This window comes from Hypoxylon trugodes, assembly GCF_022578975.1.
Source record: "Hypoxylon trugodes strain CBS 135444 unplaced genomic scaffold F4822scaffold_2, whole genome shotgun sequence".
NCBI classification, from domain to species: domain Eukaryota; kingdom Fungi; phylum Ascomycota; class Sordariomycetes; order Xylariales; family Hypoxylaceae; genus Hypoxylon; species Hypoxylon trugodes.
Window position 1 is genome coordinate 1951053 of NW_026250017.1, and position 15271 is coordinate 1966323.

The 15271-nt window shown below is 48.1% G+C and overlaps 4 protein-coding genes across 4 annotated transcripts; 3 read left to right on the forward strand and 1 right to left on the reverse strand.

The window, feature by feature from the left end:
• Positions 1 to 266: 266 nt before the first annotated feature.
• Positions 267 to 2908, forward strand: F4822DRAFT_441343 (uncharacterized protein; the record flags this gene model as incomplete). Its single annotated transcript, XM_051462852.1, has 2 exons — positions 267 to 1863; positions 1927 to 2908. 2 exons carry the CDS (start codon positions 267 to 269, stop codon positions 2556 to 2558), a joined length of 2229 nt encoding a protein of 742 aa, XP_051318083.1. The 3' UTR covers positions 2559 to 2908.
• On the reverse strand, positions 2804 to 4751 carry F4822DRAFT_124578 (uncharacterized protein). Its single transcript, XM_051452623.1, has one exon. The coding sequence runs from the start codon at positions 4447 to 4449 to the stop codon at positions 3049 to 3051; it is 1401 nt and encodes a 466-aa protein (XP_051318084.1). The 5' UTR covers positions 4450 to 4751; the 3' UTR covers positions 2804 to 3048.
• A 1441-nt stretch (positions 4752 to 6192) lies between these two features.
• Positions 6193 to 8286, forward strand: F4822DRAFT_124561 (S-adenosyl-L-methionine-dependent methyltransferase). The gene is made up of 3 exons (XM_051452622.1): positions 6193 to 7418; positions 7480 to 7684; positions 7758 to 8286. Exons 1-3 carry the CDS (start codon positions 6626 to 6628, stop codon positions 8215 to 8217), a joined length of 1458 nt encoding a protein of 485 aa, XP_051318085.1. The 5' UTR covers positions 6193 to 6625; the 3' UTR covers positions 8218 to 8286.
• Positions 8287 to 13244: 4958 nt separating this feature from the next.
• On the forward strand, positions 13245 to 14937 carry F4822DRAFT_390550 (S-adenosyl-L-methionine-dependent methyltransferase). Its single transcript, XM_051457061.1, has 2 exons — positions 13245 to 14264; positions 14329 to 14937. Exons 1-2 carry the CDS (start codon positions 13425 to 13427, stop codon positions 14398 to 14400), a joined length of 912 nt encoding a protein of 303 aa, XP_051318086.1. The 5' UTR covers positions 13245 to 13424; the 3' UTR covers positions 14401 to 14937.
• Positions 14938 to 15271: the final 334 nt, after the last annotated feature.

Here is a 15271-nt window from a genome sequence, read left to right on the forward strand (position 1 = left end):
AAGATCCTATGCTTTTTTATTTTATTTTATTTTATTTCATTGCCTGACACTCACTTCGACTAACTCCCTCTAGTCCTGCCTCGAATTCCCGCTATTTCCTCCTGTTACGTCACGGCTGGTAGCTAGGCTCGTACCTGCCTCTCTACCCTCTACCCTAAAGCACCTTCCAAAGCTAATATTCATCGTTCCTTTTTATTTTAGTTCCCTCTCGTTTCGGTAGCCCCTAGGCCATCAAACTTCCCATTCCCATCACCAAAAGCCGAATCATGGCTCTACGTCCTAGTGACATCATGGGTGGTTCACCTGCCAGTAAGGAAGTACTTGACGCCACATTTGTCACTCACGTCTTGCCAGACATCTCACCCGCTGCTGGTGTCATTGGTATCTGCACTGTTCCCAGCGATCGAGCGGGCGCAGACGACCTCGGCTGGAACATCGCCGACTTCCTGGCCTTCAAGGCCCTTCTTCGTGGCGAGGGTCACCCTAAATCGCAGGTATGGCTAGCACAGTGCGATGTTGTTGGCATTGTCAATGCCCATCCTGAGCAGTATGCTCATGGCATGGACCGTCGTTTAGTAAGTAGCGCAGCAGCTGCTTCCTCTTTCACCGACCGTCACGGCGGTACTCAGCAGCGCGAGGGCAGCATCAAAGTCGACTCCTCCGCAACTGGTCTAAAGGCACTGTTCCTTTCAACACTTATCAGAATGTCCGATGGTGCTAGAAAGATGAAATGTCCCCTTGTCATCATCGTTTGTGGTCCTACCACACTCGAGCAGGACGTTTACTTCGGCAACATCAACGTCGAAGACCGTGTCACTAGTGTCCTTATGCGTAAACTGCTCGGCGAGGACATCAATGTGACGATGGTAACTCCCGCCCTGTTCTCTGCTGGTTGGTTGGTCAACCCGTCTTTCTGCCGATCACCGGTCGCAGGTGTTCGAGCCGATCGAACAGACTTCCTCGCGAAGCAATTTGCCGGAATGTTTGCGAGAGACACAGTCGACCACTTCATTGGCTGGGACTCGCCTCTCCTATCTAGGTCAGGTTATAAAGAAAGCCAGAAATCGCGTCGCGCATTTCCTGGTCCTGTGGAGCCTTCTAAGCAGCAGAGTGAGGCAAGCGACGAGTTAAAATCGGCGATTTACAAGATTCTCATCGGCCAAGTCTCTATCGGATATGACGACCACTCCTATCGATTTGAGACTCATAACGATGACTGGGAGAAATTGATCGGCGCCCGCGAACATAAGCCGTTGGCTTACTACAAGAAGAAGTGGGAAAGTCTCGAGACCTGCGCAGCTGACACGAACAACCAGCCATTCGACTTCCTTGGAAACGCATTCGGCGGCAACCAAGCTTCACAAGCGAAGCACATTAAGCAGCTTGTAAAGATGGCTCTGCAGGGTTGGCCTGGTCACTGGAAAAGCTTTTACGGTCGAGCAGCAAAACTCGCACTTGAGAATTTCCTCGAGGAACCATCGCCCCCATCCATAGATTGCCACGAGGTATTTGTTTTTATGGAGCATCATGCGACCTCAGCGACATTGGCCGATATGATTGTCAAGTACTTCAACCTGACGCTTCCATACAAGGAACGTTCCAAGGATTGGGACGCCCCGAAGTGGGACGAAGAGATATCCGATTACGTTGGTTTCATCGGCTCTGGCCCGTTTAGAAAGATTGGTTTGCATATCCCTGCTACCAACCTTCCACCGGGAGTCAACCGAAACCCCCTCAGTCTAATCCAAACCGACCTCCAATCAGCGGAGCACTATGTCTCGGCGTCTTTGTGCCTTCAATACGTTGGCCGAACGCGCGAGCTCGAAAAGGATATGAGAACGGCCACCAAGCATATTTGCAACTGTGAGTAAACCAATAAAACCTATTGTCGTCCTTTTTCTACCACTAACACAAGATTCAATGCAGTCCTCGAAGCGATCCGAGACCGTCAGATCAAACTTCTTATCGAGAATCTCGAAGTCGAGAGCAAGGGCGCTGCGTGGCTTTCTTCTATCGGCGCACCGGTTCGCCCCCTGAGCGGCGCTACTACGGAAGTGGCTTCACACGAAGACGAGGCCCATACTATCGGCAATCTTGTGATACGCTTGGCAGCAGATGTACCGGGTCGCGGAGAGGGTACCATTGTTGAGGAGTCGGACGAATCGTCTCCTGAGCATTCGGACAAGCCGCTTGACCCAGAACCAGTCGAGGCCGAGGCGACACCAGCTGATGATGGGAGGACTACCGTCTCCGCAGACTTATTAGAGATGATTCCTCACATTGACCACAAGGTAGTCATGGAGCATCTACGAGAGGTGGAGCGCCAGCTTGCTTCCTCACCTGATGGCTCGCAGTCTGCGCTTAAGCTCAATGAGATTAAGCAGATCAAGCTGCTGCTGGAACAGGAGATGGGCAATCGCCGCTCAACGGAAAGCAACGCGAGTCAGGAAGCTCCTCAGGCTAGCCCGCCTGCGAGTGACCAGAACTCTTCGGGTGGTGAGCCGAGCAAGCCGAAGGCGCAGTATATCCCACCGCACTTACGTCGCCCTAGTCAGTGAGCCTTAATAGGTGCTCTTATGGTCACGGCACTCTCTTCTGCAGTTTGATTTGAGAAAAAAATTCGGTGTGGCTCAGGTTAAGGGATTCGCAACGGTCTAGCAGGCTATTTGTTTTAGTGATTTCGGGCGTGAAGGTGTGGAGGTGTTCTGGCTGTTCTTTTCATGGCATAGGGCGGCGATATCGTTGCATTTAATGGTGGTGTGGTTCAATGATCGGCGCGTCTACCTCTAATTCATCCAGATAGCTCGCTATTGCGTGTTTTGCTGGAAAGGTCCGGGTGTAGCATAGGCAGAAACAGATAGCATTAATGATCCCCTCTTGATGATACGATGTGCTTTTTCCTATTTCCTACTAATTGGTCACTAATCGGTCGTCGTGGTTCTTGTGAATGAACTTAATACAAGATGGAATTACCTGTCCGCATCGGAATGAGAGGCACTCACAATGACACATATTCACCTCCATGAAGCTATCCGAATGAAGTGGCGCTTACGTATCGTCTCTATTTTTACGATTACTACCATCCTTATTATCATCTACTTCACCACCTGCGCCGGTATCTTTAGATGGTGCCCTCGCTCCTCGCTGGAAGACGAATAAGGCCTCATCTTTACCAGGGAAGCTCGGCAGCGCAACCTGCACTACCTTAACCCAGCCCTCGTGGCTTCGCTCCCGCTCGACGTATTTGTCCATACTAAGACCGCGAAATCCGGTATACCCATTACGATTCTGCGTCCCGACAACCGCTAACGTGTCGCCGCAATACGCGTCCATCATCGTTTTGGTAAACCCACCTTCAGCGCCGCCCGCGACAGATCCGCCGACGACAGGGTATACAAGCAGCAGAACCGGTTCATTGGGGTCTATCGCACTATTACCGCCTCCGGAGGTTATATTCCGATTCTGCTTCCGTCTCTTCCTCAACCAAGCCCCACCCTCAGCAATAACCGTATGCTTAACCCAAGTGACCCTCCAAGCGCTCTGCGCGCTATCAACCGGGATAACGGGGTCGATGCCATAGGCTCGTAGCATGTAGCTCCAATACCCACCGCCAGATCCCATGTCCAGAACCCCGCGGCCCCGCGCGAGGATGCGGAGGATGGAGAGGGCTTCGTGGGTTGGACAGGCGCAGCCGAAGTGGTGCATTAGGATTGGGAGGATATGGTGTGATTTCGTGCCTGCGAGGGAGGAGGAGGGGCTTGGGCCGGCCCATTCGAGGACTCGCGCGGAAAAGGCTAGGTATGGGAGGTAGGGGTTGAAGGGGATGTTGTTGGAACTAGGGCCAGTATTGTTTGTGGGAGGAGTGGTATTGTCGGCGTCCGCGGTGTTTTTGTTTTGGCTCTTTTTCTTTTTCTTGGCCGCGCGCTTTGGGATTGTGAGTTCGGCCTCGAGGGTTGGGTGTAGGTATCGCTTCGATAGGAGGTATGTCGCGATCTCGGCGCGTAGACTGCCCTTTTTGGCGTTCGAAAGGAAGGTTTTGAGGGCGGCGGGTGTTGAAGTGTTTGGGTCGAAGATGGATAGGTAGGCGTCGATGTCTGGACGCGTGGGTGGCGGGAGAGCGGTTAGAGAGGATTTGGGTTGTGTCGGGGCATCCTCATCGTTCTTGGCGGACGCGGGCGCGAAATACCAGTCATGTAAACCGTTTTGACGACCGAGTGAAACGACATGTTGGACTTCGGGTAGGGTCACACTGACGATAGCGTGGTAAACGTAAGGATCGCGCCGGGGCGGCGTCGGAAGGCCAAATGAGGCGATGATGGCGGACTGTAAATCATCAGCGGCGAGGAACGCTTCGACGCGCTCGTGTAGCGCTGTGTCCGCCACATAGGTGGCAGGATCCCATGACGGTGCACCCTCGCAGTATATGAAGGGTTTGCTACTAGGCGCCATTCGGACCGCAAGACTTCGCTCGCTCCCCTGGTTCACGATCTGGTGATGGGGATACGCCCGCGATCGATCGGATAAAGGAGGGGAAAGCCGAAGATGGCGGGGTTTATTCGAAGCTGATCACGCCCCGCATTAAATAAAGGGGTCAAGGCGATTTTTACAGGGGAATCTCAACGATCCCCCTGACCCTATTCCAACTCAAGCTTTCCAGACGACGTAAAGATGACGATACATACCTAGGTACAGATCGGTTTATTCAGAGGCCACGTGCAAACAATATATACGATTCAAAATATTATTTTATTTTTATCTATTAACAATATCGTAACTGGAAAGTTGTACTTGTGAACTTGTAGCCGGACTTAGATTTTTGCCAAGAAACACTGCAATAAGTTGTTGGTGAGTCTTATTTTTCATTTAATTTTATTACTGATACTTATTTATTTAGGAGGAAAGAAAGAAAGAAAATATACATAGCATAACGTATAAAATTGCAATCTCTCCTGACAGCATATAGTTAGACGGGAAATCGTATCGGTCCGTACAGGTTGAATACTTCCAGAATTGTGTAATTATAACCAACAAATTTTCTCGCCTCGTTCCTCCAGATCTCTCGGATATTTCTCATCCACGGCGATCGCGAAAGTAATGGCTATACTAGGCAAAGCCATTAGTCAGAATTTCCGTGGCCTTACTTCGTTCCCACGACTCCGTACACCTTTGAATGCTTAACGTTGCAGGCCCGGCTGTCCAATTGGGGTTTTTGTCAAACACGCTTGAGGTTACCCGAATTTCCAACAAGCGGATTCCAGGATGCTACGTTGTGCCATATCTCATTCTCCCTTCGAGAGTAATCCGTAGGACTGGGAATTGCTTGGACGGTTGGAAAGTGGTCAGCCTATCGAATTTCTCCCTTTACATCTGCAAAGAGGATTGTTTGGAATGTTGTCATATCGGAAAAAATATCTGCAGTTGCCCATCTCCATGGAAGGTCCCAGTAGCAATCAGATCAATTTTTGACGTCAGCTCCGACTAACCATCAGTCCCATTGATCGGGCCCCTACTTGTTTGCCGGCTGTTACATGGTCCAATTCGGCCTGTAGCAAACTTCTAGTCCGTATCTTATTACAAATCCGAATTAGGTACCTAGGAAACACGAAGCGTAATTGCAAGTCGCTATCGGAGTCGAACCCGTACAATTAATTCTTACCTACCTAAGGTAACTTCAACTCGTGACTACTACCTACCTGGGTACCTAAGTACTTAGGTAGGGAACCAACCCTCATGTAGCCTCACAGGTGTGGTCCACGGGTTTACTAACGTCTATGACCTCCCATACGTACCCTGTAAATGAGTAGATCGCCTCCGAAGGCGAACTGCACGCGTGAAGTTCGATTAGAAAGCTGCAGTGTGGCCTTGGGAAGAAAAAGTGGGGATAATTAAGTCGTCTATCCGAACCCCTGACCCCTGACTAACATCAAGAAGCACTATAACGGGCAAAAAAAAAATAGTGAGGATACAAGACCTGTACCTGGATGTACACAGGCAGGTAATCGCTAGGGACTATCGCTTAAATATACCTAAAATTAGTGATTGAAAATAAGAGTCCAATCTTACCTTCAGTTCTAAAAGGGTAGGCAATTCTTCATAGAAGAACACTGTATACTTAATAATAGGATAGGGGTGGTAGTAGAATACCTTCAAACGTTGCTCTTCTTTAAAAGCCTTTGTTTATCCTGATTGCGTGTTCTCATTCGCAGATTGGCCCCTCCAGGCGAGCTGCCGTGTATCGGTGTTGCAACCCTCATTACGCGGGTATTTCAGTCATTCAGGATTCTTCACCACTGCTGGTGTCCATGCGGGCTTCCGAGCTTGATACTACCAGTCTTTTTGATAGCCACATCCAAAAGATTGTAACCAATTTAGTACTCTTCCCGTGAAACCAAAGCCGTGGCGTAAACAGCGGGAGTGCAAGCCCTGCTAAAATTCAATGGGAAATTTAGGGCGTTCTCAATCCTCATTCTACAATGTTGATCAAACCAACCCGACTACTTCAGGAACCAGATGCATATATACGCATGGCTGCTTGAATGTCTCATTATCACCTGACTTATATCACATATAACAGCGAATCTTTTATCTAATTATCCTTTGATCTTTATACGCTCCTTTGTTAGCCATGGCCGACTTTAGTGGCGGCTCGACCGTTGTTGTCTCTCCAAGGCTACAGAATCGAGTCCACGCTCATCTCCCCCGGGATATCTCACATTATAACTCACGTCCCCTGATACCAGCACAAGCTCGAGAGGGTAATATCTCTGGTTTACCGATCGCCCTACCACGACTCAGAATCGACACTATCACAGGAGTAGCGTATTTCAACACTACAAATAGCGCGCCCCGCCTTACTGATTTCCCTGGTCCATCTACGAGCTACTCCCACGCTAATGGACTACCAGTAAGGCCTAATCGAAACTTACAATTTGCTTTATCGGAGGCTCGCGACGTAAACAACCGTCCAGTGCAGCATATAGCGAACGTGAATTATAACACGAATGCCTCCATGACAGGTGGAAATGGGGATAGCACATATGGAGTCACTTCTGAGGTACTCCATAGTGTCGAACAGGCAGAAGAGCATACCGAAGCAATCGAACAAGTCGAGGCTGGAACCATCGAAGTAGACAGTCCATCTACCGCCGATGCTGGTTACGAGTCGGACTCAGCAGCTACTGCGTCCACGTCGATGTCGTCAAGCGTCTGGGACTTCTCTTTCGAGAATGGCAGAAGATACCACAAGTTCAGGGAGGGCCGATATAACTTTCCGAACGATGACGTCGAACAAGAGCGTGAGGACATGAAGCATGCCATGGTGAAACTTCTCTGCCAGAAATTGCACTTTGCCCCTATTGGAGATGATCCGCAAGAGATAATGGATGTGGGAACAGGTACTGGAATTTGGGCAATCGAAAGTAATGCGCTTCCCCCCCCCCCCCCCCCTTTTCACGGTGCTCTCTTTTTTGACCTATATAGTGGGCGACGAGTATCCCAGCGCGAACATTCTCGGCGTAGACTTAAGCCCCATTCAACCCGAATGGGTGCCACCAAACGTCCGGTTCATGGTCGACGATGTCGAAAGCGAGTGGCTGTACCCGAAGAACCACTTTGACTACATACACTCGCGCCACACCATCATGGCTATAAAGGATTGGGAGAAATTGATGAGAACATCGTATGAGTAAGTCGTGCGCCGTACTGCTGCTCAGATAATAAAAATTAGTGGACCTATGCTAAATCCTGACTCAAAATAGGCATTTGAAACCTGGTGGCTGGATCGAGCTGCAAGAAATGTACCATTTTCCCATGAGCAGCAACAACAGCCTACCAGAAGATCACCCGGTGGCTCAGTACTGGAGATACGTGGATGAGGGGCTTGAAAACCTCGGCATAAACTTCAGGTTGTCGAATGAAGGCCGGATAGCCGCGTTGATGCGACAGTGCGGATATATCAATGTAACCGAACGCGTCTTCCACGTACCAATTGGAACTTGGCCAAAAAACAAGACTTTAAAGAGTGTTGGGCTGTACTGGAAGACTATCCTGCTTGATGGCATTCAGGCCATAGCGCTCGGACCGATGACCAGGGGACTTCACTGGGGAAGGGAACAAGTAGAAACATTTCTGGTTTCGGTAAGAAAGGGATATCATGACAACTCGATGCTCTTGTATATGCCATTTATCTGCGTTTATGGCCAGAAGCCCGAAATCTAGTGATAGCGAGCCCAGTCCTTTCGAATTGGAGAGGTAATAAAGATAAGTCACAAAATAAAACCTCATGTAAATTATGGTCATCAGAAAGGAACGCTCGAATGGAACAACAGTATAAAATAGGACTAGCTCAACTAATTTTAGACCCCTTTAGCTACCCTTGCTCGCAGGAGCTATTATCATTGGAGAATAACGATATTTTATAACCAGAATAGGAAACCTCCTTTTCGTAGTGTTCTCCACCATGACGTTTTCTTTTCTTGTAGCTATTGAAATACAATCCATGGGTGCCCAGGTGCCTAGGAAGGAAACCAAATACATCTATAGTACCATATAAAGATTGGTGGCTTGTCTAAAGAAGAGTATACATTTAGGGATCTTCTAATCACATGCGACAAAAATTACATATGAACATCCATCTATTTGTTAAGGGTAACACCCGACGGTGTCGGAAACATGTTAAACCACCTCTCGACATTTACACGCGCAGCACGCTCATAAGCACAGAGCAATCCCATCTCAAGATTTTCTCGTGGCTGAATAACGTCTTACTTCGATAGGTTACTTATTTACATGATCCGCATCCCGATCCGCTCGATGTGAAATAAATGACCCCCAAGGCGGCGTCCTCCGGCCTTCAATTAGGAGTGACGGGTGGCATGTAAGTACCCCAAAATCCGTGAGATTCCCTTGGCCAGATTCCAACCACCGACGCCATCACCACTTCATACACAAGCGCATTGTGTGTTTTCTTACTCCAAAATGAGCGCCATGCAGCGGTGGCTGCTGTCACGTCAGGTATCTAGCCGTACGCACGGCCATCGCTTCGAGCAAATGATAGGATGTGCAGATGTGATGAGAGTTGGTCAACAGAGAAAAGGGAGCCTAGCAAACGTGTCCTTCCGTTCTACATCATAGTTGATGGAGTGAATTGATGCAATTAAGTCCAGAGAAGCAAGAAACTCAAGAGTAGATATCTACTCGGGTGAGCATTCTAAGGCAATGTGAAGTTCATCGTTTGCAAATAAGACCTATCCGATGATTTCATCTATTGCCTTTGGTATCAGGTTTCGAGTCGTTTTTCTAGGGCATATTGAGATGGTATCGTCCTGTTGTGCGACTCCCTTAAGGACAGGAGAACAGGGGAATGGGTGATTATTGGGCGTGCCAAGGTTCTACTTGCACGGCGTGGGTATTGGAACAGATCACATTGACATACTTACCCACATATTTAGTATGATCTTGATCTCTAAAGTGTTGCAGGATCCCGTCTTGCAAAAAGAACAACTGTCAGTGGCTGCATTAGAGCCGTGACAAAAGCAATCCAACGGTCAAATTGTGACCAACTAAAGAGCAAATCCCTGTCACCTTATATGTAATATTCACTGCCACAAAACGCCCAAACCCCTCCTTATTTCTGTTCTAAGCCTGCTGCATTTGAACTATTGATTAAGTACCTGGTGGCAGGGAAGTTCTAAAGGATATAATCATAAGTCCATGTGGCTTTATCGGCTTATATGCCGAACACTTCCACGTCCAAGGTTCCCAAGGACAGGAGCCACGCAACGCAGTAATATACCCAGGTACCTAAGCAGAGCTCTCTTCTATTTCTACCTATGCAAATGAGCCAGAAGCTTTGTACCCTGTAAGTGTAATATAACATGTATTTTGAAGGTAATGTACCTAGGTAGTCAGTACTTTCGACTGTGCTTGATTCGAGAAAAGCAACCAGAATCTAAGATCAAGTAATATGATACAGTCGTAGGCAGATCAAGCTGCGCCGAGTACCTAGGTAGCAACAACAATCTCCTTTTCTCTTTTTCTTTTCAACTCAACATCGTGTAACTAGTTTCTTCTTAGGGCTAGTTAGCTTTTACAGAAGAAGGCCCTACGACAACTCTCAACCCTGTAGGTCTTGATTTAGCCATATCCCCGCATAGGTCTTCCTATGGTAAGACCAATTTGTATCGAGATCTTACCGCCATAAGAAGTTGTCTAATTCATACCTAGGTAGCTACCTGGGTAGGGAGAATGCGCAGTATCCAATCGGCATATCGGCTACGATGGTAACGATACTCAAATTGCCTATACAGTATCCATCCGTTGGCCTTGCATTGATTTTAATCAAGCTACAGCCATACACTCAACATGAGACTATGGCGTTCATCACTTTCAATTCGCCTCATTCTAGGGCGTGCAGTACTTTGTATGTTTCCGGTTAGATGTATAATGCGCGTAACTGAAGCTCTACCACTGAGACATCACTCGGGGTAATTGATACAGAATAGGCCGCTTATCATAACGACAGGACTGATGAGGCTAATATGGCCGGGGTCGATTGATGCGTTTCTCCCGCTCATTAATTCGCCAACCCATTTAGAACCTATGGGATTTGGTGAGACCTACCTCACATGGGATATCCCAGAAATCTCGTAAGGCTTCCAATCCAAGAATTTGACTCTCCGACAGGCTGGTATCCATTCAGAATCGACCCGGAATGTTGTCACTAATTATCACCTTCGAAGTCCGCATGGCTTGGCTAGAGCCCTAGTGCATGCTCTCGACGTTCCTCCGACCAACTAGGTGTGCAATCGGATGATCATAAGACGACGACTCTTGCAACCAGTGGCTAGTCCAGGCAACTCAAGTGTTTCTCCTACCGCAGTGGAACTTTATGCATGCAATTTTTAGGCCGAAGACCACTGCGACGGGACCAATGAAACAACAGATTGACTATCATAGCTGACGAGTTAGCCCCTTGGACATCATGACCCTATAGACACGACGTATAACAAATACCCTAGGTAGATAGTGTTCTTATCGGTCGATTTCCATGAAAGAAATACGATATATACGGAGATTAGAGGCAACATCCGTGATCTCTTAGCTTGTCCTAAGATAGTAAGGGAGAGAGTCCTTTAAGCATCATCGGACAGCGGAGTTCATTCCTATCACTCAGCCCACAGACATCTCCTCCACGGGCTCGAACAAAACAGCAATATGTTTCGTCGTCAGCCGCAAGTGAGTCTAAGAGAAGTATACCACACAATACTAGAGACACTTACATACGTACAGGGGTTACAATTCACTGCGGTGCAGACACCCGGACAAGAAAAGGATAGCCGCAGCTAGACCGCTCACAGCAGGTCCGCACGACGGCCGAACACATAGACATAGCGAGCCAGGCAGAACAGTCACCTAACAAAACCCACACTTGGGCTTACGTTGCTCTCTGGGCTTCCCACACTGTCGGGACTTCGTTCTTTCCTAGCTATTGCGCGCCGGGCGAGAGGAGTTCCTATAAACTAAGACACGTCGGGTCATACAACTGTAGAAAAAGGTAATCGCCGTCTTGGGAACTGCGTGTCTCTCGCGTCCCCATCTCGTTGGACCAACTCCTCCAATCCTTTAACACTACCCAGACAACACACGCGCACACAGATCTTCACATCCTCGTCTCCAGCCGGCTACTCGTACCGAAATAAAAAAAACTCGCGGTTCTTTTCGCATGTCTGCCGTGTGACACACCACAAGCGAACGCCTCTTGGACCCAAGACCAAGTCCTCGGGAGCTGTCATCCAGTTCTCTGGTCCGGAAGATCCCTGATATGGTTTTGTTTTGATTAATACCACATTTTAAAACAATATCCATCCCACCGAGAAGCATTTTCTGATACGGGGGAATACTGTGCTATTATTCGCTAAATTCTGGTCCTCGGCAACAGATCTAGCCGCAGTTCGAAGCTATCGTCTCCCTTGCAGGGTAAGCGGTAGACTTGCTAGCATCTGGGTCAAAGAGATAAGAGAAAGACAAGTTCTCTAATACGTAGTATAAAGCGTATTGGCTTGCATTATAAAATCCATCGATTATCCAGAATTCCCGCATTGAGAAGGCATACGTCCGCGAATTAGGAAGGAGGATTTAAGAGACAAACATAATAGGAAGAACAAACTACCTAGCATATCTTTACTAAGTGGGTGGACCTATCTGGGTTCATTTTCTTCATCCTTCAGCCAAGTTCCCTGTTGCATGTCTTGCGTTATTGGACACCCTGCAGAAGTAATACAGATCTGACAGTCAGGGTTTGTTTTCACCATCCTTTATGAGCTAAGCCTCGGGGTTCACTAACACGGCATCAACATTATTTTGGCCTACGATGATTGTCGAATCCTTAGTCACTTTGGTCAACAATATATATTCCATATAAACAAGCATCAATCGCTCACTTCTCCTGGCCTTTATTCTAAATCCGACAGCGTGGGATATTGTTTAATTTTCTATGATTTGGTTGATTTCTGAATATCACTGTTCCTTGTTATTTAGCTCCCCGCACCTTCTCATTATTACTTACTGGTGGCTTGCTTTGTTTCTACCCCCTACGTCTTATAAGCCCTTGGCGCACTATATAACAAGCACGATATCACAAACATCGTCCTCGTCGTTAAAAATGGTTAGACTAAGATTAGCTACTTGGCTTCATCCGACTTCGCCTACCCCTCATTCGACAAACACCGATTGCATAAAACAAAATTTCAGACCTACGCCTGAACTGTCAATCACCAATCCACCGGAGGAAAAGAAGCACCACACAAAGTGCCAGATAGAAGGGATAGACAACAACATGGCCAGAGCCACAACCCCTCAGAAAAAAGGAACCATGGCGTCAGCACATACACCATCCAAGATGATCATTCTTGCGCAGAAGATCAGCAGAGAGACAGAGAAGGTCGAATCGTACTTTAAAGAGAACGGTCTCCAGACCCCAAGCTTCGACGTGGACTCGCCTAGCGACTTCCCAAAGATGCCAGATGATATTTCTAGAAGTCGTAGAGAGGTCATTCATGCCACGCAGGAGCTACAGGATCTCATGGTCGGACCCAGGGAGTCAGTGCGATGGGTGGCTTGGGATGTGAGCGACTTCCTTAATGCGCCCTTAAAGTTTCTAAACTTGCCTTTGTTGGCAATACATACCGTGATAATATTCATACTAATTAAATTTTCATATAGTTCATGAATACCCAAAGCCTACAGCTTATTAATCATTTCGGTATTGGTATGTTGTCGAACTCTTAAATGGCCGATATATGAAAAGGTATTGACTGAGTATAATAGCAAAACTTGTGCCCCTAGATGGATCCATCACGCTCTCACAGCTACAATCCAAGACACCATTGGATCCTATCAACCTTGCCCGCCTTCTTCGACATGCTATGACGAATAAAATCTTTCAGGAACCTAAGCCAGGAGTCATTATGCATACGGCCGCATCCAAGCTTCTAGTTGAAGATCAGGCCCTCCAGTCCTGGGTCGGATTCAATACCGAAGATATTTACCCGGGTTCCGCACATGTCCTTGACGCCATAAAGAAGCATCCGGAAGCCACAAGCCTCACTCGCACCGGGTTCAACTTCGCCTTTAATACAACCGACCGAGAGCCCGTCTTTGTGACAATCGGCAAGGATGCCAAACGCGCCCAGCGCATGGCACAGGCCATGAGTAGTTTGACCGGAGGTGAGGGGTATGAATTATCGTACCTGTCAGAAGGATGCGACCTTAAAGAGGTAGACGCGGTTGGCGGAACTCTCGTCGACATAGGCGGTAGTCACGGTTTCGTGAGCGTGCACCTGGCTAATGTGTATCGTAACATTGAATTCGTGGTACAGGACCTCCCTAGTACCATCGAGAGTGCGCCAAAGCCCGCATGCGCGGATTGGCGCGTTGCGAAGCGCATCAATTTCCAGGCGCATGACTTCTTCACGGAGCAGTGCGTACAGGGCGCCGATGTATACTTCTTTCGTTGGATTATCCATAATTACTCGACTCCCTACGCTGTCCAGATCCTGAAGAATTTAATCCCCGCACTGAAGCCGGGGGCTCGCATCATCATTAACGACCACTGCCTGCGAGAGCCGGGCACCGAGAACCCCTGGGACGAACGTCTGATGAGGAGCATGGACCTCGTCATGATGACGCTACTGAATGCGCAGGAGCGCAGCGAAGGTGAATTCAGACAGTTGTTCAAGATGGCCAGTGATGGCTTCGTTTTTAAGGTGAGCTATTCGCAATTGGCAATTGGCAATGAATATGATCGAGATTGCTAACATATTCCTATAGGGTGTTACACGACCGAAGGGCTGTCGCATGAGCATCATCGAGGCAGTGTGGAAGCCGGACGAAGTGAGATAATCACCAAAACGAGTTCGCCCGGTTATGCTCGCTACCTCATAAAGAAAATGAGGAAGCATGCTACGACGGCAGAGAGATATTACTTATCTTGAGGAAAATGGACGGCATGGTTTATTAGTCTGCGAGCATTTGAGTCGTTTACCTAGAAAATCATTATAGCGCAAAGAAAACTGCACAGGGCAACGGCGGTAAAGTTGAGAATGTCGCTGTTGTCGATGCATAGCCGGAGGATAAAAGTTATGAATTCTGCTTTTTTTTCTCGCTCTAGTCACCCGAGCTTGATACCCACCTCCTTTAGCCCATCTCTGCGACCGAATGAATAATGAATTAATGATGGAAGGGAGAGGAGGATCTAATACGGGCAAAGCTGGCTATGGCACTATAACCATAAAAAACGAAGAATGTATGATTACAGGAGGATCCTATACAAGTCTGTTAATACGATTTGCATTACGAAATTGGTGTTTTTCAGAGCATGCTCTTTGTGGTAGAATACGTATTTTTGAGTGCCTTACAGTAGGATATCAATTCGGCCCATTGCCTCGTAACTTGATAAAGCTATTACCTCTCGTAAAAAACCCATGTGATGATCCGAGGTCCGGGGCGGAGCTAGCGACGGAGTTCTGCGGCGATGATTTGCTCGAACTCCTGAGGCTCAAGGAACCGAATGAACCGAAAGCTAGTAGCGCATTTTAATGGCCATAGCGCTTTGATACAGCCGCCGAACAGCCAACCAGCTTGCGATAAAGATTTCCAAGCGTTCCATCCGGCGCTTTCTCGGATGGGGATTAGGTGTGCGAGCTCTCATCGCGGGGTCTATCGAACGACCAGGATCTTGGCGGACTTTTCAAAGGGCACCCCAGATCTGGCA

Excerpts from the sequence above, each read along its gene's own strand:
- F4822DRAFT_124578 (XM_051452623.1), bottom strand. The coding sequence starts at position 4,449 with ATGGCGCCTAGTAGCAAACCCTTCATATACTGCGAGGGTGCACCGTCA.
- F4822DRAFT_124561 (XM_051452622.1), top strand. The coding sequence starts at position 6,626 with ATGGCCGACTTTAGTGGCGGCTCGACCGTTGTTGTCTCTCCAAGGCTA. Across the intron at positions 7,419-7,479 it reads TGGAATTTGGGCAATCGAAA|TGGGCGACGAGTATCCCAGC; the intron begins GTAATGCGCTTC and ends TGACCTATATAG. Across the intron at positions 7,685-7,757 it reads TTGATGAGAACATCGTATGA|GCATTTGAAACCTGGTGGCT; the intron begins GTAAGTCGTGCG and ends GACTCAAAATAG.
- F4822DRAFT_390550 (XM_051457061.1), top strand. The coding sequence starts at position 13,425 with ATGACGAATAAAATCTTTCAGGAACCTAAGCCAGGAGTCATTATGCAT. Across the intron at positions 14,265-14,328 it reads GTGATGGCTTCGTTTTTAAG|GGTGTTACACGACCGAAGGG; the intron begins GTGAGCTATTCG and ends ATATTCCTATAG.